This window comes from Carassius carassius, chromosome 45, assembly GCF_963082965.1.
Source record: "Carassius carassius chromosome 45, fCarCar2.1, whole genome shotgun sequence".
Classification (NCBI taxonomy): Eukaryota; Metazoa; Chordata; class Actinopteri; order Cypriniformes; family Cyprinidae; genus Carassius; species Carassius carassius.
The window spans coordinates 25,989,281-26,015,057 of NC_081799.1; the positions used below are offsets into that span (position 1 = coordinate 25,989,281).

Below are 25,777 nucleotides of genomic sequence, written 5' to 3' on the forward strand. Positions count from 1 at the left end.
GTTTATAGAACAGCCTTCGATACATTTCTATGTTATAACTTCCCGAAAAAAAACACAAACCTATAAAACAAACTTGTAGCGAAATACTAACAGCATCTAACTCACCAATCCAAAAGAAATGTTGCAAGTTCGGTGTCGAACCTCATTTCTTTCAGGTCCATCAGTTGTCTCCAGCGATTGAAAGCAGTGCCGATGTTTACTCTGGTTCGGCTCCTTTTCTTAACGGATTTGATTTGTGATTCCGTGCGCGGTTGTTTCCCTGTAGCGGGTGGTGGTCTCTTGCCAAGGGCTTAAGTCACCCTTCCGCTCTCTTCCCTGAACTGAAATGAAGTAGTGGGCTGTATTTCCACACGATTGACATCAGGTTAGATTACGCCCACAAGCCGTGCGAGTTATTCGTGTATTGCAGGTTGGCTGGTGGTTATGTTGCCCGCATACCGCCTCCCATGGCCGAAACTGGTATTACGACACCTGTCGGGCCGGGGCTAGTAATGCTACTGCTAATTAAGGTTGATATCTCTGCAGCACTATAACTTGACATTTTTTTAATGACATCATCGCCCTTATTTCTTCTCATTCTTTTGATGCGTGTAGGTCATTTTTTGGATATTTTTACCTCAATTTTTGCACATGGCACCTTCAAGAAGACTGAACTTTTGCAGTGCTGAAACAAAAATGCATAAATATAAATTTTTAAAAATATTTTACAAATAAAACACAACAAAAAAAAAATGTATTATGCTTATGACTTTTGATATTAGCATATAAACACGTAATAACGACGACACACACTCCAAATCAGTGTTGCATATAAATATAATTTATTGCTTGTTTAAAAATTCTTTCTTACATTTTGTACAGAAACTTCACAGAGGAGATGCAAGCATTTGCGAATTACGTCATGAACGTGCCATAAAAGAATAAGTAACATCCTCACTATAAATAGAATAATCGTATGAGAACTATGGAAAGCGACTGCTAGCGGTTTTTAGCATGTATAATTTGCTTTATAAAGGATGCAGATTTTGCATAGACAGCTTTAGAAATCTGGACAAGAGAATGAAGGTGAAGTACAAACACTCGAATGGCTATTAGTGAAGTTGGTCTCTGTACACTTTGTATTTTACCGCATGCATCCATCCATCCGTTCATCACTCACTCCTCCGATCCGCTGCCGTCCATCTGATAAAATCACAACGATTGGCCTTCAGCTGAAGAATCAGAGACAGAGCTCTTCAGAAACAACGTTCTGTGAATCCTGGCCAGTAAAGTTTATTCCTGAAACGCGTCCAGAAATTCACAATCACGTTTAAGTTGCGAAGCAAGTGGGTGAACGTTTAACAAAACGGCGCTCAAAGATATCCGTTTGACCCTTTTCCCTCTAAATTTTGATTACACACAGATCACTATGCAACGAAACAATTAATAATCAAAAGAAAACGGAAGAATAACACTGTTAAACTTTACAGTTCAGATGTATATTTACAGGAGGCTGGACAGACGTGTAGTTACAGGCTCAGTCCACTGGGTGGCGCAAAAAACACAGATGCCAAACCCGAGAGAAAAACGGAATATAAATAAAGGCATTTCTCAACAGATTGATAGAAAGTAACCTCCGAGCTGCCACGAGTCACGTGACGTCTAGTCAGAGGTCCAGTATTCGGACAGCAGAAGTCATGTTTCCTAAGAAACTGATTGGGATGGGACTGTGGTCTTCTGCTGGGAGCGTGTGTGCCGCGCTCACAGTGATCCACTGGGACTCCTGGGAAGGACGGGTGTCAGTGCTCGGCACTCATGATGTTCTCGTGACGTCCCATCTCCTCCAGAACCGCTGCCAGACGGTTCAGATTGCCGTCGGGGAAGTGCTGCGCCTCCCACAGGTCCAGGATCACGCCGGTCGGACTCGACTTGGTGGCGAAGTAGTTGAGATACCTGCGGAGCGACAGATCAGACGTGTGATGGACAGGGACATTAACACCAACCATAGAGCCGTTTAGGAATTATCAATTCAAATCTGTGTTGATTTAGACAGACAGGGACTGCTGCTGAAACACAACCAAGATAAAAAAATAAAAAAGCTATTGAAATCGTTAAATAGACTCTAAATCTAATGTTAACAAAACATGATACATAAATGCCCTCAAACAAACAAACACATACGAATAACACAATATCATGCCTTCTGAAAGATAAAGATAAAAAACTTTTGCACTGATGCAAAACAAAAACAGAAATACTAGGAAAAACATGAACAAATAAAAATAAATACAATTATTTTAAATGGTCAAAACATTAAAACAAAATGAGCATATCATGCCTCTAAAATATGTGTTCACTTCATAAGCAGGAAGAACTTTCACAGTGCAGACATATATATATATATAAATAATACAAAAAGCACATTTGAAAACAAAGAAATAAAATTACGATAAAATATATTAAATAATGTTATATTTTTCTCACGCTCTCATGATATCCCATTATGCTCTGCATAAAAATATATAGGTCATATATACCAGTGCAGTGATTTTATTTAAACGTCTTCAAGCATGTAAAGTGTCATACGTAATGATGTTTTAAACTCTACTTATGAGATTGTGAAGGTTTGGTTTGTGTATTTGGTTCCACGAGCCACATTTACACAGAAAACACAGCAGGAGAGGATGCTGGGAAAACTGTGACAAATACAGGCAGACTGAGGTAGCAGAAGAGGGGCAACACTGCTGGCAGCTCGGCATGCTGGGATAGATAAGACACTCCTGCTGAGACGAGTGCAAACACAGAAAACCACTGCAGGACGTCTTGTGACCTTATCACTGTTTATTACATTTATTACATGATTAAACCAGCAGTGAAAAACTATTAATGTGCACTGAAATATGAAATCAGACTAAAACTTAATGAGTCTCCAAAATCTGACTTTAAAGGGTCAAACAGAAACAGCCAATCAGAGATGAGGCTGCAGTCTGATTGACACTTACATTAACCAACCACAGCAGACTTCCTGAAATTTTTGTTAAAATGTGTGTTGATTAGGCAGATGGGACTTTTGTGGTGTTAAACTAAAAAATTCAATACAATAAAATAAAAAATGTAAATTATTTAAACAAAAATACAAATGTAAAATGAAAACATAAAATAATCATTTTTTTTCAATAAAATAAAATGCAATTAAAAATTTAAGTAAAACATTAAAACAAACAAAATACAGTTTATGTTAAAAAAAAAATATATTATATATGGAAGGAAAAAAAGTGGAAAAAAAGTGAAAAAAGAAATCCACTTAAAGCATATGAGACACATCAGTTCACACTGGAGTAACGGAGCTTGATATAATAAGAGTGAATGGCTCTGACCTGTCCAGGTTGAGTTTGTGCGCCAGCATCCTCCAGTCGTTCCCGCGGGTCTGTGGAGCGTCCAGACTCCCGCACAGCTTCTGTCGGATGGACAGCGGGATCCGGAAGGCGTTGGGACCCACCAGAGTGGTGATGTTACTGGCCGGATCCAGAAGAGACGTGTCGATGCACTGAGAGTCCTGAGCAAACACACACACACACACTTCTTCTGATCAGAGCTGCACAATGCTTTCTTTGAGGACAGTTAATAATCAATCCATCCATCCATCCATCCATCCATCCATCTATCCATCATCAATCCATCTATCCATCATCAATCCATCCATCCATCTATCTATCTATCCATCATCCATTCATCTATTAATCCATCCATCCATCCATCTATCCATCATCAATCCATCCATCCATCTATCTATCCATCATCCATCCATCTATTCATCTATCTATCCATCCATCCATATATCTCTCCATCCATCCATCCATCTATCCATCCATATACCTCTCCATCCATCCATCATCCATCCATCCATCTATCCATATATCTCTCCATCCTAAAATCCATATACCTCTCCATCTATCTATCTATTCATCCATATATCTCTCCATCCATCCATCCATCCATCCATCCATCATCTATCCATCCATCCATATATCTCTCCATCCATCCATATACCTCTCCCATCCATCCATCCATCCATCCATCCATCATCTATCCATATATCTCTCCATCCATCAATCCATCCATATACCTCTCCATCTATCTATCTATCCATCCATATATCTCTCCATCCATCCATCCATCATCTATCCATCCATCCATATACCTCTCCCATCCATCCATCCATCCATATACCTCTCCATCCATCCATCCATCCATCATCTATCCATATATCTATCCACCCATCCATCCATCCAACATGAAACAAATTCTCAAAATATTTTTTTATTATTTATACAATCAAAAAGTATACTGTTTATTATACATAAAATACATCAAAACCTAGGATAATAAGCATACATCTATATAAATTTTTGTCAGAATATTTATATAAATGTAAAATACTATTTATAATAAATAATAATAAATAAACATGGTCAGAATATTTAACATTTATAAAAAAAATTATACTGTTTATAATAAATAAATAAATTTTCTGTCAAAAACTTTAAAAGATTTGTTAAAAAGGTAAAACAATTATCAATTACTTAAAACGTAAAAAAAATTGTCGAATGAGTTCAAGAGATGCCAATAGAACAAAGCTTTTTTTAATAATTTAGTATTTTATAATTTAAATTTTGCTTTAATTTTTATACATTTTTGCATTTGCTGTTTTTATAATGTCTATTTAGTTCTTATTTTTTAAATTTAGTAGTCACATATTAGTAGTTACCCATATACATATTCAATGTATAACATTATGATATTCTTTAAAAATCATTAGAAAATGTAAAGTGAGGGTTCATTTCAGACCAATAGTTGCAGGCTGCAGCGTAAAAAACCCCAAAAACCATTCTTTAATTGTAGAAAGGCTCTTACTGCATGTTATGGTTATTAAACAGTAGTTTTGAAAACCGTCAAAATGACACAATATCCTTGTGATGTATTCAGGGGCATTCATTTAAATCTACAGGTTAATGAAAGTTTTTGTCCTCTGTACAAGGCTCTCTTTTAATTGGTTCTAGTTGCAGGTAATAATCCTGCTCTCAGTGTTTTGATAGTAAAGTGTGTTTTATATCAGCGTGACTCGTGCGTGTGTGTGTGGTGTGACTGACCTCAGACAGCGCGGTGTTGAGCTGGAATATCTGTCCTTCTCCCTCCACCTGACGCACACACAGCTTGCAGCAGAGCTCGAGTGTGGAGGAGCTGAAGCGCTCCAGAGTGAAGACACAGTGCAGGTTCCTCTGAGAGCTGCTCCACACCTGCTGGAACGCCAGCTCCTGCCACACACACACAATACATCCAGCTGATTAATATATATAATGTGACCCTGGAGCACAAAACCAGTCACCAGGGTCCATTTTCTTGAATTGAGATGTATGCATCATCTGAAGCTGAAGAAATCATCTTTCCATTGATGTCTGGTTTGTTATGATCGGACAATATTTGATAATCTGGAATCTGAGGGGAGCAGGAAAATCTAAATATTGAGAAAATCATCTTTAAAGTTGTTCAAATAAAGTTCTTAATGAACATTACTAATCAAAAATTACGTTTTTATGTATTTATGGTAGGAGATTTACTAAGTATCTCCATGAACATGATCTTTACTTAATATCCTAATGATTTTTGGCATAAAAGAGAAATGTGTAATTTTGACTCTTACAGTGTATTGTTGTCTATTGCTACAAATATACTCCAGAGACTTGAGACTGCTTTTGTGCATACATATATACATATACTATGAATAACTATATTGTGAAAGATTAACTTGATGAAAATATTTTTCATACAGTTGACTGATGACAAATCTGATGCAGAGTAACACGTTTACAAATGCAGTTATGCCCTAAACTTCAAGATACTGGAGCAAAATATTGTCTCAAACTGTACATGCTCATGCACCTGTGTGTGTGTGTGTGTGTGTTTTAGTGGATGTGTTGTTCAGTGTGTGTGTACCTGGTATTTGGCGATGAGTTTGCTCTTCCAGAGAGTGTGTGGGACGTCGTGCAGAGACAGACGCAGGTTGTGTGTGCTGTCTTTGAAGTTCAGAGACTTGGGTTCGTCCAGCAGCTTCCCGCCCATCTGCTTCTCCATCTGAAGCACCTCCTGACGGACACACACACACACACACACACACAGGAAGTCCGTCAGCACTCAGCAGGAACGCACATGTCACACTGTAGCGGTTCTGCGGCGGCTTCAGTGTCCAGGCCTCACAGAAATCAGATTCATATCATTGTTTATATTGAGATGATGCTGTCGCATGCCTGCTGACACCTACACTACATCTGCTGCTGACACCCACCCACACACACACACACACACACACACTCAGTGTTGATGAAGCGACTGTGAAACTTCAGTTTGGCGAGTTAAAGGCTGCTCATGGTTTCAAGTAAATAAACAAGTCGTGCTGAACTTTTAAAGTCAATAGAGTTCAGCTACAAACTATCAGCAGAAAGAAGTTCACTTTAACAGAACGCTCCACAACTAAGTTGTTCACATTCTTAGTTAACTAATATTCTATTTTAACAGTAGTCATTTTCACTTTTAAAGATATTTTATAGCAATTATATTGTTCATGCATATTGTTGGTTAAATTATTTATATATTAATAACATTAATATAAAAATCTGTTGTTGTTGTTGTTGTTATTAAAAATGCAACTCTAACCAGTAAATGAGGATAAATGAATGAGCGAGTCATTAGTCATTCATTCAAACGGCGGATTCATTCAGAAACGAGGTTAGTGACTGCTCTTTATGAACGTGTTACTGAGTCAGTGACTCACTCGATTCATTCAATCAGTCGATTCAACTCGATTCAAGACACAAAACTGTTCTGCTGTGGCTTTGATTGAGACTTCCCTTCATGAAGGAGTCAGTGGGCTGTGGAGCTGCGTGATCAAACCTTAAGCGCGTCCTGCGTGTCGTCCAGACAGTAGACTCTGATGTGGTACTCCAGGACGGTGCAGCTGACCGGCCCGAAGATGGCCAGCTTCAGTCTCTTGGCGGCGGCGGCGCTGACCGACTGACCCACCAGACAGTACGTGCCCAGCGTCTCGGTCAGGATGTGACACGCTTCCTCGTCCATCTGGATGTAGCAGGGAGTGGTGAAGTTCTCCTCGCCCACCACCACCACGTCCTGCACACACACACACACACACACACACACACACATCAGCTCATTAGTGAAGCCTCCGAGACCAAGAGAGACACTAAAAACATGCAGTGTACACTTTCAGATAAACATCATTTATTATTTTGTATATTTTCCGCCTAGTGAGAACATCAGGCTGCACTCACAATGTTCAACTATCCTTGCTGGGGGCATTTGTGCTAATAATAATATATCATATAATAATAATATATATAGCTAATACTATAAATTGCCATTAAATTTAATTTTAGAAGAAAATACAAAACAATACATCTCTCTCTCTGTATATATATACAACATTTCACTAAAACCACATTATTTTTAATAATGTGATTGCTAATAATTTATCCATTTGATGAATTTATGCAAACCCGTGTGAATATTTATGTAAATGTATCCTTTATCTTTATGAAACAGACCACAACAGTTTATTGTTTTACTTGTATGTTAATGGTTTATATTATTATTATTTCTGATGTTTCCACCAGCAGTGTGTATGAAGCGCAGCTAAATCTGTGCAGTTTGAATATGAATCCATGTGTCAGTCTGTGTGTGTTTATGAGGCCGACCTGCTCTCTGTGACCTCTGACCTCACGTTCATGCTGGTTTGAGTGTGTGTCTGTAATCCTGACGCTCGCACCAGCTCCGTGCTGTCATTAATGTCATCCCATTACAGATGAGAGAAAAGGAATTGAAATAGTTTATCGTGGGCTTGGCTGTTAAACAGCTCTGTTATGACTGGCCGTTAGCCTGCTTAACGGATCCTGTGGGAGCGGGATCTGAGTGTTCGAGATAATTAGCAAACAGGACGGAAAACTGGGCTAATGCCTCCAGAATGATTTATTTACTCCAGCTCTCAGTCGATCCATCAGAGCAGACCAGCTCGTCTCTCAATAACACAACCCACACACAGACACTAATTCATTTTCAATAATAACACAATATATAACATTAAAACAGTATTATAATATTATATAAAATATGATATATAAAATATTTGATTTTTTTTTATTTGTTTTTAAATATTTTTTATTATTTATATATATATATATATATATATATATATATATATATATATATATATATATATATATAATAACATCTTAGAAATAAATTATAACCTAATTATTTTATACATTTCAATAGTTTAATAAAAGCATTGCTATAAAATGTGTATAAATAATGCATGTTTAATTATGTAATGTGATTAATAATTTTCTGTTGAATGGATTTATGGACACTTGTGTGAATATTTATGAAAATGTATATTTTATCTTTGAGATATAAAAATATAACAAATTTTAATTGTTAAATATATATAAAATAAAAGATAACATTTTATTTGATTGTCATTCATTTTTAATTTTATTATTGAGGGGATTTATGGAAATGTGAATAGTTATGTAAATGTATCTTATCTTTGTGATGTAAATTTTTATATATATATATATTTAATTTAATATATACAATTTTTGTTATACAATTTTAGATTTTTAACACTGCATTTTTAATTAGGTGATGTGATTGCTATTAATGTTACCAATGAATAGATTTATGGAAATGTCAAATTTATGTTTATGTACATTTATTTTTTTAAATCTTTTTAAAGCCAATGCAGCATTTTCTCATCACAGCCGATGCGCTCGTCAAATTCATGCAAGTTTCTCTCTTTATTGGAAAATAGACTCCAGAAAAAACAGTGAATTCACAAGGGAAAAAACTGAAATGCTCTAAAAATGAAACACATTTTGTGAAGAGTGCTCTGCAAACACATCAAATCAAATAGTCGGCCACGCTCAGCGTGATGCGAGTGGAAATATAATATTTACAGTGCAGAGAAATGATTGTGGAAATGATTGGTCTCTCGTAAGATGGAGATGTATTCTGAAATGCCACATTATTGGTGGGAAAGCAGTATTTACTAGCCATGTGTGATCAAGCACACACATCATCGCCGGAGCGAAGGGAAACAGCTCGTCAGACTGAGATGCAATCGATAGTTATTTCTTTGTTTAAAGGTCCAGTCACAGATGTGGCATTATTGCCTGAGTATCTATCACAGTCACATCCTTCTGTAACAGCATATTCCTCTAGCACTGAGAGCAAAGAACAACAACAGGTGAGGAATATTCAGTACTGCACAAACCTGGAAATACAGACTTTTTGCAAGAGTAATAATCTCATCGCTTAAAGGAAAAGTGCAACCAAAAATGCTAAATATGTCATGGTTTGCTTCGGAGATGTTCTACACTATGTTTTAATACAGTAACAAGCAGCCGAAAAATAGGACAAAAACACCATAAATGTATCATTAAGTCATATGACTTTTGAAATTTAAGTTGTTTTTTATTAAGTGCATGAAAATGCATTGCATAAATTAATGAGGAACACCTAATTTGAATATCCATGAGTGATGTGGTATCATTAAAAGGGTAAGTCCCCAAAAAACACTATACCTGTATCAAGTCATATGCTTTTGTTTTAACTACCTGGAATTTGAGTCATTATGCACTAAGTGCAGGAATATGCTTCATGCATTGAATAAATGAATGAAGAACACCAATTTTTATATGCATGAGTCATATGAGTTAATTAATAGACTGATTCACAAAAGGCAACAAATGTCAAGTCATTTGATTTTTGGTTTTATGAATGGAACAGTACAAGTTGTAGTGCATGAAAATGCATTGCATAAATGAATACGGAACCCCAATTTTTAATATGCATGAGTCATATGTATTAATTTATAAGATGATTCCCAAAACACACCACAACTGTATCATTAAATCATGACAGAAACAAACTTGAAATTTAAGTCGTTATGCATGAAAATGCACTGCATACAGTAAATGAATAAAATGAAAAGTGTGCAGGCTTCATATTGATTAATTAATAGGTTAATTAGCAAAAAAACACTATAAATCTATCAAGTTATATGATTTGATGTTTTAACAAACTGAAATTGAATTCATTATGCATTACGTGCATGAAAATGCATTGCATAATTGAATGCATAACATTTGAATATGCATGAGTCATACAGATTCATTTATAGACGGATTCCCAAATTGTTGTTTTTTAAATGAGAAAACAGAAATTGAAGTCGTTATGCATTACATGCATGAAAATGTATTGGATAAATGAATGCAGCACACCTTATTTGAATATGCAGGAGCGTGCATGAGTCATATGGATTATGGTTATGATACTTTAATGCAGTTTTTTTGTCATTTTCAGGAGCTTGACAACATCCACCTCTACTCGATTTCAATTTTGGGTCAACTATTCCTTTCAGCCCTCATTAAATCCTTATACCCTCTTTTTTGTGCATTTGCTGGCCAGGTCAGAGCTGCTTTCCTGCGTGGGACCTGACAGGAAATTTAAAATCTTTTTAAATCAAATCTGCACTCAATTTATAATCAAACTGAAGAATGCTTCTGAGGCAAACAAACATGCATTTTTCTCTGGATCAGATTATGCATGCACACAGGGACCGAGCGTGTGAATAATGGAAACTGTAGGACGGGCCACAGTGTCTCTGGGCAACAGGAAGCGCTCATTATTTCAGGCCAAAGAGAGCCAGAGATGGAGGAAAGAGCGCAGGACGAAATCCATTTGACAAGAGTTTATCTCATCTGAAGACAACAGGACGGCTCTCCTCGTGAGCGGCTGAAGGAGATCCAAGACTATTTCATGTTTGATTAGAGGAGACAAGATCGCAGACTGTTGCTAAGCAGCTCAAAAGCAGCGCGGCTCTGTGTGTGTGAGTGTGTGTGAGCGCTGACACCAGAGATGAAAACACTGCTGGTTAGATGCTTATTATAGTTATTATAACTATAAATATAAAATATCTGCACATTCACAGTGAGAATAATTGGTCTGCTCAGTGTTTTAGTATTTGTATTTTTTTATCTACTTTTATTATTTTTTCTTTTTAATTTTTCATATTTTAAGTGTTTATCTATTTTATGTCAATTGAATTTTAGTCATTTTAAGCATAACATTTTTAATATTCATTTAAGTTTAAGTTAGATTAAGTTATTCATATAATATTTGCTGTATACTTTAATTTATTTCAGCTTTATTTTAATAACAGAAAGATTTTAAGTCAGTGTTTTATAGACATCTCAGACAGTCTGTTTATGGACAAAACCTAACGTCACTGAACCTAAAATATATTATAGAACATAAAAACTGTTTTAAATATTTGTTTTTGTCTTTTATTATATATATATATATATATATATATATATATATATATATATATATATATATATATAAAGTAATTTTTACAAAATATTTATTTTATTTGTTTTAGATGTCTTATCCTTTTTTCTTATATAATTTTCCCCCCTAAATAAAAGCTATTTAAGTTTTAGTAAATTTCAGTGCTTCAACCTATTCATTAAAGCAACCTTTTTGATATTTACTAAAAAAAAAAATAATAATATATATATATATATATATATTTTTTTTTAACCAAGAGTTGTTAATGTTAATCAAAAGTAAAAACATTTGTAAAAATATAATAATATTTTTTTTTTATTGATAACATTTTTACAAGTGTTTTTACTTTTAGTTAACAATAACAACACTTGGTTAATCAGGGTATCATGATGTACCACAGTATTCTATGAAGTGCATCTGAATACTGCGGTAAATGAATGCGGAGCTCATTCAGTGTCAGCGTCTGTAGTGTGCTGTGAGTGTGTTGTAATGAGGGCTGTGAGCGAGCTGTTTTGGGAGTGTAATGAACTGGCCAGCGTGGTGCAGCGTGTGATGATAATAACAGGCCGAGCGGAGGAGAGTTCACACTCGCTCAGATAACCAAATGACAGGCCAGCGGGGGGCTAGTCTGTGCTGAGTGTGAGTCGTGACAGATGTCTGATATCCAGCTGGACACGTCCGGATCTCTGCAGGGCATCGCATGCATGACGCATGTAAACACGCACACACACACACACACACACGTCTGACCTCCAGTTGATCAGTCTACCAATCACAGTCACAACACACACGCTATTAATAGAGAAACCTGTGCAACACGTCTGCTGCAGGAACGTGACTTAGCTAGTTTTATTAATACTTTGATTGAGTTCTTATAGTTTATTTGGTATTTTTAGTCTATATTTTATCACTTTTTTTAAATGTCTATATGGTTTATTTTTTAACACTTTATTTTGATAGTCCACTTTAGACATTCTACTAACTATAAGTAACTTTGCAACAACATGTCAACTAACTCTCAGAGCAGACTGTTAGTTTAGGTTTATGGTTAGTAGAGTAAGTTGACAAAGTTTCTCAGAGTCAGTGTGTTGTATGTTGTGGACCCATCTAATGAAAGTCTCTTACTGCTACTAGAATGTCTTCAGTGGACGATCAAAATCAAGTGTTAACGTTTATTTATTTTCTCATCTTTTGAAATCTTTATTTTTTTTCTTTTCAGTACATTTTATTTCAAGTACTGAATTTAAAAAAAAAATAATTAAACCATTTTCAAAGGATTTTTATTTTTAGTTAACAATAACAAGCCTGATCTCACCTTTCAATTAATGTAGCCACTGTAAAAATGGAAGTCTTATCTAGTTTTCATTAATATATCGAACTGGTTTTGATATATTTTCTATTGTCATTTATTTTTAGTTAGTTTTTAATTAATACTTTTGTATTTTTTTAATGCTTTTATTATTTTTTTTTTAACGCATGTATATACTATTATTCATCTTTTATTTAATTTCAGCACATTATATATTTATTTCTGAAATTTTATTCAGTAAATGCTTATTATTTTATTACAAGTATTTATTTACTCTAAACTCTAAATACTCCTAATCTGATGTGTGTTCAGGGTTCACACACTTTTTCCCGTCATTTTTCCAGGAATTCAGGATGAGCAGATTTGAGTGTGTCTGGCCCCGCCCACTCACCTCCCACTGGCCCTGCTGTGATTGGCTCCTGAGCTGAATGAGCCACTCCTCGCTGTCGGCCTCGGCGCAGTGGTGCATGGTGATGATGACGGGTCGGGTCAGGAGAGCCCCAGGAGGACCACAGCTGACCACCGGACTCAGGACCGTCTCCTGTGTGTCGTCCACCTGCGGCCTGGACACACACACACACGCACGCACACACACACACACACACACCATCAGCACCTATGGATCTCCACTTGCTCAGACAGGCTTTAACACACACTTCTACTAAATCTACTAAACTAATGATATCATCCGCCGGTGTGGACGCTAATATCATTATCTTTATAGTCTTCATTCTTGGTTTGAACGGGGCTTAATAATTGCATAACATAATAGTATTCAATAGTAATTTGAATTTTATTAAATAAAAAAAGTATAAAATTTGTACTTTTTAATTCAAAGTTTCATAAAAAAACAACGGCGAATTCCGCTCCTTGATTCTGATTGGCTGAGCCACATTCGAAGCTGTTGTGAAATACTCTACAAAGTATCATCCACCGTTTGTTTACGTCTGTCTGTTGCTCGGCAACCACTTTGTAGCAACCACAACTGTTTCTGAGGAACTACATTGTTTGGTGGAAGAAATGTTTTTATTAATATCATTACACTTTATTTTGCTATGAAAACATTTGCTTTTAAGGTTTTAAGTTTAAGTTAATTATGTACCATATATTTTTATTTATTTAATCTTTATTTTCGCCACAGAAACAATTTCTACACTGATTAATAACAACACCGATACTTTTTTTACATTTTGCCTTTTTGTATATTTCATATTTTTTATTTATTGATTAGTTAACTAAATATAACAAAATAATACAAAAATAACAAATTATAATGCTGCCTTGTAAAGTAAAGTTATTTATTCTTCCTTATTTTATTTCAATTAACATTTAATAATAATAATAATTCATTACATTTATATAGCGCTTTTCTAGGCACTCAAAGCGCTTTACATAGACGGGGTATCTCCTCATCCAACACTAGTGTGCAGCATCCACCTGGATGATGCGACGGCAGCCATAGTGCGCCAGAACGCCCACCACGCACCAGCTTACTGGTGGAGAGGAGACAGAGTGATGAAGCCAATCAGCAGATATGGGGATTGTTAGGAGGCCATGATGGTCAGAGGCCAATGGGCAAATTTAGCCAGGATGCCGAGGTCACACCTCTACTCTTTTCAAAAGACATCCTGGGATTTTTACTGACCACAGAGAGTCAGGACCTCGGTTTAACGTCTCATCCGAAGGACGGTGCTTGTTGACAGTATAGTGTCCCCATCACTACACTGGGCCGCTAGGACCCACACAGACCACAGGGTGAGCACACCCTACTGGCCTCACTAGCACCTCTTCCAGCAGCAACCTAGTTTTCTCAGGAGGTCTCCCATCCAGGTACTGACCAGGCTCAGCCCTGCTTAGCTTCAGTGGGAAACCGGTCTTGGGCTTCAGGGTGATATGGCTGCCGGCCAACAAGCCTTTTTTGTTATGAACTAAAACTGTTTTTGTAATAGTTTTATTTGTGATTAACAATAATATGCCTGGTTTTGCCTTTCAATTAAAATAGCTGCTGCAGAAACTGAAGTCTTAGCTATTTAAAAAATAAATAAATAATTGAATTAGTTTTTATATTTACCAATTTAATTTATATTAGTTTAATATTTCACTATCAAAAAAAAAGAAAAAAGAAAAAAAAAAAAAACGGATCATTTGAGCACATTTTACATAACACTATTTCTAATTCAAAATTTCATGTGCTACTTGCTGTTTGTATTTAATTGTATAATTTACAAGCAATTTACTCAGAAGGCCCTTGTTAGGACGTTTCTCAGAGCAGATCAGACATTTACCTCATGCTCTCCTTCCTGTGAACCGTCACGTACATCTCATAGACACGGCCCTGAGGGATGGCCCCCGCTGGCACCAACAAGCTCACGCCTGCGGAGACACACACACACACACACACACACCGTCAGTCTGCCATCCCATGACCCCTGTGACCTCTGTGACCCGTGTGTGACGCCGTGGCAGGAACAACATATAAAATATGACACTGATAATCTCAGGTAATGATTATGTGCTTCATTCAATGTTCAAAGTGTTTAATGTATTTTGCGTGTTCTTTATAGCCATAGTAAAAGCAACAATAAATATTTTACATCAGATCTTGAAAATAAATTTAAGCCAACTTGTACGTTAAAGCTGTGAACTCACAGCATCACTGATTATAACGAGTTCTATTGTATTTTATTGCGTTGCGCCGTGCTGCTCGAGTCCGGTGCAGATGAGATATAAGATAATGTAGGTTCCTAATGCTACGTTTATGTCTATTCATGCCACATTATTTGAAATTAACACGGGTCCATCTTTTTTCTCTCGCGGGACGTTTATCAAGGAACCTTGCTATAAATACTAATAATAAATAATTGCTACTAAAAATGAATAAATAATAAATTAAATAATAACAAAATACATTTTTATCTCACATAAAAAAAAAACAATACTACTTTTAATACTATAATAATAATGCATTCCAGCTCAATTAATTATATATTATGTATTTATACATATAAATAACTATTATATATAACAAAAACAATATTTTATCATTTGAAATAAATTACTTTATTGGTATTAATTTCTTTTTGATGGCTAGATCTGAATTTCTGAGTACCAATAAGCTCCCACATGCGGACACAGTTAACGAGGCGTGGGAAATCATCATCGCTTCAGACTCTTTCTCTGGCCTTCCTCGGGGAATAGTGATGAAGTGCTGCTGTACGGCTGGTTATGAACGACTGTCCGGCGTCAGACAGAGAATGATGCTCCTAATCCTGTTATATATGTCAGCGGTCGTGCTAAGTCACTTTGAACACTGCTTCTGGCTAATTTATGAGCTGCGTTTCTCTCGCGGGAGCTGTAACACTCATGAGGAGCATTCAGAGAGATCACTGAGCCGAGAGCACACTGCCATCATTCACACAAACACACAGAGACTATACATGCATGTGTCCGATCGAGTGTAATATAACTACACTGCTGCATCGCAAGGCAAACGGTCACCAGCTCACACAAGAAATAATGTAGGAATTCAGAATTCGTATTAAAGAAATTTTGTCTCATTATTATATATGATAATATAAGCAGTACATATATTTTCATTTATTATTATTAGTATCATTATCATTATGTTGTATTATGTATTTAATTTATTATTTCAGTTCATTACAGGTAAAATTACATATAAATGACAGTTAAAAGCAGTTAATGTCAGGATGTTTAAGTATATTAAGAACAGAAAGGTTCTAAGGTATTAACTATTGTTAACAATAAATGAGAAATAAACTTTTTATAATATGTTTCGATCTTATTAATGTTAATAATGAAAGCACAAATGCACATTGTTAGTTCATGATAGCTCAGGTCCGTTCAATAATACAAGATAAAACATTTGATTTTAATAATGTATAATAATACATTATAAAGTTAACATTAAGTATTCTATAAATGCTTGACATATTCTGTTTTACAGTGTAATTATGCATTGAGTACTTCATGTATGCATTTTAAATTAAGCTTGTTTAATTATTTAGTCTTTTATTTATTTTGATATTTTTATTGATTTATTTTTAGGTGGGGGAATGGGAACAATATTGTTTCCTTATTCTCCTGTTTTTTTTTTTATCCTATCCTTTTTATCCTAAAAAAAAAAAAAGCGAGCCTTGTTGTAAAGTTATATAGACGGAAAAACTAAATATTGCAACGTGAGTTTTTTTTTCAAATATTGTGCAGACCTAAAATAAATATTTTGTTTTACATAAATAACTTTTTTAATAAATGTATCATTGTTATGAATTACATTTTCTTACATTACAATAATTAGAATTTGGAGGGAAATGTGCTTTATTGTCATAAAAATGTATTTTCTTATATTTTATATATAGTGTAACACTGGAGTAAAATATGAGCCGGACATGTTTTAACAGGTTTGTGAGAGTATGTGCTTTATTTACAAAAAAGCAAAAAACTGTACTATTTATATAGTAATAATAATAATTATTATTAATTATTATTATTATAATAACAGTAATAATAAATGTTGAAATTACCACACTCTAATAGTAACCTTATGAAATCAGTTAATTTTTTCCTAAATTTCATTTTATTTATTTCCAAATTGTGTTATTACATTTTTTTGGATTCAGTTTTTTCCATTTTAATTTTTCGCACGCAGATTTCCTTTGCTCTGTTAACATGCGTGCTCAGATCATAGACTGTATAAGGCTCAGTTATATGCTGCTTTACAACGTGTCTCCTCTCGCTCAACCTGTGTCCTGTGCACTCACAACTCTCTCTGTGCTCACGCACAAGATTTTAAATCTTTTCGCACCTTTCTTTTTATAACCTTTTCTGTTCTCATCTTTTTACTGCATGCAGTGTGAACGTTCTGTTCCATTAACATGGGCTCGAAAAAAAGGCTACGCATCACAGACAGAGTGTGTGAACCCGGAGTTAGCCATATGCCCAGTCTGCGATCGCGATTTTATTTCGATTTCGATTAATCGCACGGCCCTAATAGATACTAGTAAGTTTTATAGATTAAATGTTAAAACGGCTTGCCATACGGCCTGTAGTGTGTGTTCATGGGTCAAGGCTGTAATTTTCTCTCACACCAGCAACTAGAAGTCACAGATCCGTACTGACCTGAGTTGGGGACGATCAGATGGCCCCCAAGAGCATTGAAGGAGCCAAAGGCAGTGCACGAGGGGTCCCGGGAGCGCACCAGCGTCTGTGTGCGGCGGCTGATGGTGTCGCTGTCGATCAGTGCATGCGGGAGTTTGGGGGAGAGTTTGGACGAGATGTCAGACAGGTCCTCCTGCGGCATCACCAGACCGGACGAGTTGTACACCTTGATCTTCAGGTTGGGCAGCGGGTCCAGCAGGGGAGAGTTGGTCATGGGGATCTTATCAGCGACGTCGTGCAGAGCGTAAACCGGACCTCTGTACAAGGCAGCAGCTGAGGTCAGGTCCGGAGGAGCCGTGAGCAGATCCGCTACACACACAAATACAGATCTCACACATCTTAATCTGAGCTTTTTACGCCTTAACCAGCTGCTACAAGAGACATGTGACACAGTAGCTATGCTTCCATCCAGGGATTCGAATTAAACTAGAATATTGCAAATTAATGTAGTTGCAAATTAACTTATAGCTAGTAGAATTATTATTTTTTTAATGCATTTAGCAGACGCTTTTATCCAAAGCCACTTACATTGCATTCAGTCTAACAATTTTTTCCTAACATGTGTTTCCTGGGATTCGAACCCTCAACCTTGCGCTTGCTAAGTAATGCTCTACCACTTGAGCTACAGGAATGTTTAAAGTGGACTATCAAAATAAAGTGTAACCACTAAAACTATTTAAAATATTTTGGTTTCACTGAAATAGAGCTAAAATAAAATAAAGTGTAAATGTTAGATGAAAAATGTTAAGCGAAATATTAAGACAAAATTTGTGCATAATGACTACAACAAAGAAAAACAACAATAAAAATGAACAAAAAATGATATGAATATATTCATGTTAGTGAAATACTATAAAGGTTTATGAAAAAATAATTAGAAATCTTGCCTCGGCAATCAGCGGAAATAAGTTAAAGCATCAAAACAATAAATACATAAAGCAAAACTGAAAAATAATACTAATATATTAAATCAAAGTAATAATAATAAAACGGCAAAAGCACATAAAATTACAATTAAATTTAAATATATTATAAATATAATTTAAATATATAAAAATAAAATAAAATCAATATTAATATATTCATACAAACAAAACACAATGTATATATAAATGTATAATATAAATTAAAACTAACTTTTTTGTTCAATGAAATATAGCTGAAATAAAATATAAATATTAGAATATTACATAAATGTAGATGTTTAAGCAGTAGAATTACTAACTGGAAATAAAGAAAAACTTAAACTGAAATAAAAACAAATTAACCATGGTGCAATAAAAAAAACTAATTTGCAAAATTATGCAAATGCAAAAATGCAAATTGAAAATAAAAATGCTAAGTTCTATTAACATTATATCAATATGAATAAAATATGAAACATTGCATAAATGTATAATATTATAAGCAATATAAAAAAGAATTGTATTAACATTAATTAAAAAAAACTATAATAGCATATAAATTATACTAAAATAACACTGGTGTGACGAGACATGTTGGTAGTTTGGTTTCTGTTTTCGTGCCGTGATTGGCCTAAAATCTTAAAGTTCTTTGCACAAACCTGTCACATTTGTTTAGCATAAGCCGGTAAACATCACAAATGCATGAGGTTAATCTAGTGGCTAAAATGTATTTGTGGTGTGATAAAGCGCTTCTCCCTGAAGAGCTCCGTATATTCAGGGGCGAACAAAGTCATCATTAGTCTTTTTCCTCGTTAGCCGCTCTCTCGATCTGACAGACAGCAGCGGAAGGAGAGCAGATGCCGCTTTACCCTTCACAGGTACACTGATGAATATTCATGAGCGAGCGGCGAGGGGGCGGGGCCTCACCACTCATTCACACTACTGTTAAACTGACAGAGCTAATGAGTCTCCATGACAGCCATTTAAAACTATTCCTTACTGTCCAAATGGCATCGAAACACAATCACAAAATTAAAGAAAAGAAGCTAATGTTCTTCACTAGCTAAACTTCACAAATCTGACATCATTTACTCACTTTCATGTCATAATAGATAGATATTACTCAAGAACAATATGTCTAAACAACATTGGACCCCATTCACTTTTATTATATGGACAAACTTTTCTGTTTCTCAGAATATAATGGTGTCACTTTGGAATCGTTCAGATTATACTATTAAAGTTTATGATTATTTGTAATTAATATTATTTAGTATTTTTCTGTTTTCATTTGATTTTTTTTTAGTTTTAGAAATGTTGTTGTGTTTTGCTTTTCTATTATTATTATTATTATTATAATTATTATTTCAGTTTTATTTATTTTAGTACATCAAGTTACTGTAAATGAAAAAAGAAATATTTTGGCAGCTAACTAAAATCAAATGAATTAAATATATTTCCAATGTTTTAAATATTTTGAACTAGCTTTTCTTATTTTACAGTGAGTTTTGCTGTATACTGAATTAAAGTTACAGTAATTTTGACTGATTTGCCATTTTTTAAAATATGAAAATTTATTCATTTCAATATTATAATTATTTATTTTTTCTTTATTGTCGTACATCAGGTTAATACTAAATGAAAATGAGTTTTTTAAATAAGTTTAAAATTTTCACATTTTAATTAGGTTTTATTTATTTTTCTTCAACTGAACAAAATGTTTTTTTTTTTTTTGTACAGTTTTAGTGTTAGTTAAGTATTATAACCCAGGAGTTTTAGAGTTTTAAATTAATTAAATCATAAAAAAAAGGTCGCATGTCATGTGATCATTAACCAGCATCAGATAACTGTACATATACAGACGTGTTGTTGAATCATTTATTTATTTATTAACCAGTTTGAATGGATTCATGTGTTTTCAGAAGGGATAGTCCTCTTTGTCTCTTGGGCAGTATATAGTTTGTGTGTGTTTTGCAGCTGGAAGTGTCTTCAGCCTAATTTCCTCAGTTTCCCCGTCGATGTCGCTCACATTACTCCGGCTGATGGGTAATTAACACTCAATGTGGCAGACAGACGCTGCTAATTACAGCGTCATGATAACATACAGATTGCTTTGACATGGAGGTGACAGGCTTTCTAATGTCCTGCGTCATCCATCATTACACTGACACACAAACGCCACCAGCTCACTGACAGAAGAGTGCTGGGACTACTAGTGATCTCAATAACTAGTAGCCAGTGGGTTGGTTAGGTGAGTATTTTCAGTTCACTTAACCCCAACCTGAAATATCATTTACTGACTAGCAGCTATTAAAAATATCACAGAACCAACAGTCAATCTCAAACCTCTTATGTGAGTGAATTTATTATATTTCTCTTTATGTGTCAGTGTCACTGGAATGATAAAGGAATCATTTTTTACTGGCATATATACTACCATTCAGTAAAATTTTCTGTTTATGGCTGGATTTATTTGATAAAAAAATACAGTAAAAACAGTAAAAATATGAAATATTATTCCAATCTAAAACAGCTGTTTTCTGTGTGAATCTGTGTTAAAGTGTAATTTATTTCTGTGATGCTCTGCTGTATTTTCAGCATCATTCCTCCAGTCTTCAGTGTCACATGATCTTCAGAAATCAGAATAATATGATGATTTGCTGCTCGAGAAACATTTCTGATTATTATCAATGTTGAAAACAGTCGTGCTGCACAATATTTTTGTGGAAACTGCTACATTTTATTTTTCAGGATTCACAAATGAACAGAAAGAACCATGTTTATTTCAAACAGAAATGTTTTGTAGCATTATAAATGTCTTTACTGTCACTTTTGATCAACTTCATTCATTCTTGTTGAAAAAAGTATTTAAAAAGGGTATTTAAATTTTTATTATTATTGCTAAAATTATTATTTTTATGTAAACAAAACTTTTCTATGAATAACAAATTACATAAAAAATAATAATTATAATAATAATAATAAAAAATTGACCAGTTCAGTGACTACTTAGATTATTATTAGTCAAATTATACATTTTTAGTATGTAAAAACCACAGTTCTAGAAATATAAAAAATACATAATTTGACATAATAATAAAAATAATTAATTGACTAGTTGGATGAGTACTTAGATTATTATTATTTGTCAAATTAATATATATTTTTAAACACTACTGTTAAAAAATACATTAAAAGATAACTACTACTAATAATGAAAGCTTTGTGCTTTATAAACAACCAATATGCTAGTAATATGCATGCTAATCAGCAGTTAGTTAGTAGTGAGTATAAAGAGTTAGTGAAATGAGAGGAGTAAGATCCGGGTCTGGTACCTGTGCGTGCCGTCTTGATGTTGACCGGCTGGAAGCCTCCGTTGAGCGCCGACGAGTCCATGATGTCCGAGTCGAAGTCTCGATGGTTCTTCCTGTAGACGAACAGTGCCACGATGACGGAGATGACCAAACACATGATGACGGCGATGACGATGCCCACGTACAGAGCCACATCATCAGTGCTGGGGGCCGCTGGACACACACACACACACACACACACATTACAACAGCATCAAATTAGGAGGAGATTCTCTCTGCGCTACAATATCAGTCCTCAGTGATGTTAAAGCAATGAGCCCCAAGAAGCCGTGGTTTACGGTGAATTTACAACAGCTAAAGGGCGTTGTTAGGCACGACGTGAAGCTTTTATGAAATGGTTATTCCATATACATAGCAAGGTTTCACAGAATAAAACAGAGCAAATAAAGTGTAATGATATTAATAAAAACAGTGTAAACAATGCAGCTCCTCAGAAACAGTTGTGGTTGCAACAAAGTGGTTGCCAAGCAACACACAGAAGTAAACAAAGGTGTTTGTTACTTTGTAAAGTCATTTAGAACAGCTCTGAGTGTGGCTCAGCCAATCAGAATCAAGGAGCGGAACTCTCAGCTTTATAATAATAACTCAATGCTTCATAACTGTTCGGCAGTGTTGGGGAAAGATACTTTTAAAAGTAATGCTTTACAAAATTGTGCTACTCCCTAAAAAAAGTAACTGATTATGTTACTTAGTCACTTTGTATGTAAAATAATACATTACGTTATGTTACTATTTAAATCTGGGCGGGGCTTGCTTGCTTGTTTTTAATATAAAAAGTTCTTCTTTTACAATTGTAAAAGCCCTTTCACACTAAAAGTGAAGTGAATGTGGCTCAGGCTGAAGGAAATGTAAATGCAGGTCTGTACAGTACAGAACTCAAGTCTTTCATGATGAGAAGCTTTTGCACTGAAGTCTGACTGATTCATTCATTCAATATGAATCACACATGAATCATCACGTCTTCTGCCCATTTTGCTATATGAGTCAATTCAACAAAATAAAAAATGACCAAAAATACTGTAAAATGACTCGTATCATAATAAATGTTTTGTCACACAGCGTCAGATCTGTGAACGTGAGTCTATGAGAACATAATGCTGCAGATCGATCCGGCCTTTCCTCACTTCATTACGGACCACGTCTAGAAATCAGAGAAATCTCTTCTCTGTTCATGCTGTCACTCCTCACATCTTTTTCCACCCTCGGCTCTTTCTGTCTTGAAAACATCCCAGTGTTTATGTGGAACGGAAACTGGCCTATGCTGCGTTTGACAAGCCGTCATTAGAAGCAATACTCTGCTCTCATTTCCATAGAAACAGTCGCTTTGTCCCGCAGATAATTGTGGAAAATGCAATTTTCCTGTCAAAGCTGTGACGAGTGTGGAAACGGCTGTAATATAAAGGTGTCAGCAATGGCAAAACCTCAAGAAGCCATTGATTCCTGCATCAATAGAGACCAGTTAAACCAATGCATGCTCCTGACTCTCTCGTCTGTGCTTGTGCTGACCTCTGAGATCTGAAACACTGGACTGAGTCACAGATCGAGTGAAACCAAGCTGTGATTCTCACGTCCAGCTGCAGAGGGCGCTATCAGCCATCGATACATGCAGCTGACGCATTACATCAGAACTACACACTGCATGCTATTCCTGGACTGTACACACTACTGTATCTGTGTCTGCTTTTCTGTTTGCCTTTAACATCGCATTGATTCATTAGGATCAAACCATCAAGAGATGCATGCCAAAAATTATGTCTATTAGGCTTGCTTTCCAGTAAAATGCATAAATATAATACTTCAAATAAAATAAATTTACTCAAAAAGCAACACCACAAGAGGAGTGTTTTTCATCTTACTGCACTGACTTTTATTTATTTATTTTTACTTCAAGTATAAAAATCTACCGGTGCAGTGAGACAAATACTGACTAAGAAACAAGTCTTAACATCTGATGCAACCTTGCTTTCAGAGTGGACCTACTTGTTTTTTTAGGATTTTGTAGATATTTGAACTCTTTATTTGTAACTTGAAATAAGACGAGGAAAAATTTGGTGAGAAGGATTTTCTTTAAAAAAGAAAGACTGCTAACAAATTTCACAAATAATTGCAAAGAAACTAAGAGCAACAAGAGGGTCATTACAATTACCTAAAACTAAGACATTCTATTACTTAAAATAAATTATAATTTACACACACACACACACACATATATATTATGATAACACCGAGTAACAAATTGAATTAAATGTAAAATGTAGAAAGAATGTATATTTTAGTAAAACAATAATCTATTTACAACGTCAAACAAAATCTTTTTTCGGTGGACTAACTTATATAACTATATATACTGCAGCCTAAAGGGTCATTTGCACAGATCTTGTTTACATGGAAAAACAATGGATAAGTAGTGCACGAATGGAGAACGCAATCTGTGTGAACGGCCCTTAAGACGGTTTTATACTGGACTGGAATGTGATATTAAAGCAACGAGCCCTCAGTAGAGTGTGTAGTGTGCAGTATACAGTCAGTGTTTGTGCTGATGATGTGAAGTGTGTACTCTATTATCTTTATATTATGTGTACTGGTTAATGGGAGATGTGAGCTTTCATTCAGATGAACCTGAGCTCTCGCATCAGCAGCCTTCCTATGATTAAACATGCATGTGTGTGTGTGGCTCGTCCTCAGAGTAAGTCTGGACACTGTGTGTGTGTGTTAGCATGCCTGCAGCTGGTGCACTTTTAAAGGTAGCAGCAATCAATGTCACGATGAGCGCCGCACGGCCCCTCGTCGAGTTTAATCACTGTGACATTATGAATTAATCTCACTAATGTGAACGCTGCCCTCTAAAAGCAGTGGCTCTGACCTGCGGCTTCACTCCAGCGTCTGCAGGACAGGTCTGCAAACACAAAGAGCTGCACATCTGAACATGCACGCTTCTGAGAGCCGGGGAACAAATCCAACTCACATTTTACTCTTTTAATTGAGGTTGTGATTTCAAATGCAATAAAAAATAAATAAATAACTCCAGGTTTGCTGAGCTTGTTTGTTTGGCTAAAATTTTTAACGATTATATAGCAATGTGATTATAAATTATTATTATATATAGATTTTTGAAATATTAAATTATAACTATTTAAAAAAGCATTCATTTAAAAAGAAGAACAATTCTTTGTCTAAATATTATAACTAAATAAAATATAAAAATAATGTGTTAAAAAAATTATTAAAATAATACAAAATAAGAAATCTTAAAGTATTACTATTGTTTTTATTGTAATATTTTATTGTAAAATTTAGTATGTAACTAGTTAAAACAACAACTATTATTATTATTAAAAAAATAAACAATAAGAAATTACTATTGCGATAATTTACTGTGAAATAAAACGCCATTTAAAAACATTATTATTTTTATTACTACTACTACTATTAATTATATATTTATTATTATATTACATAATGTTATATACAAATATTTGTATATATTTTTTATTTAAAAGTATTTAATAAACAAAATTATATATTTATATTTAACTGTGACATAGAAGTATTTAGGAAAATAATACAATAATAATTTTATTTTAGAATACAACAGTAAAATTACAATG

General features: G+C 34.8%; 1 protein-coding gene across 2 annotated transcripts in view; it reads right to left on the reverse strand.

The window, feature by feature from the left end:
- Positions 1-798: 798 nt before the first annotated feature.
- Positions 799-25,777, reverse strand: part of LOC132127807 (netrin receptor UNC5C-like) — a 182,123-nt gene continuing 157,144 nt past the window's right edge. For both annotated transcript variants that reach the window (XM_059539938.1, XM_059539939.1), the window contains 9 exons: positions 22,131-22,322; positions 17,852-18,199; positions 14,998-15,085; positions 13,104-13,275; positions 6,928-7,161; positions 5,974-6,123; positions 5,130-5,294; positions 3,357-3,535; positions 799-1,932 (listed from right to left, as the gene is read on the reverse strand). In XM_059539938.1, coding sequence (XP_059395921.1) covers positions 1,779-1,932; positions 3,357-3,535; positions 5,130-5,294; positions 5,974-6,123; positions 6,928-7,161; positions 13,104-13,275; positions 14,998-15,085; positions 17,852-18,199; positions 22,131-22,322 — 1,682 coding nt within the window. In that variant the 3' untranslated portion in view covers positions 799-1,778. The remainder of the gene's footprint in view (positions 1,933-3,356; positions 3,536-5,129; positions 5,295-5,973; positions 6,124-6,927; positions 7,162-13,103; positions 13,276-14,997; positions 15,086-17,851; positions 18,200-22,130; positions 22,323-25,777) is intronic.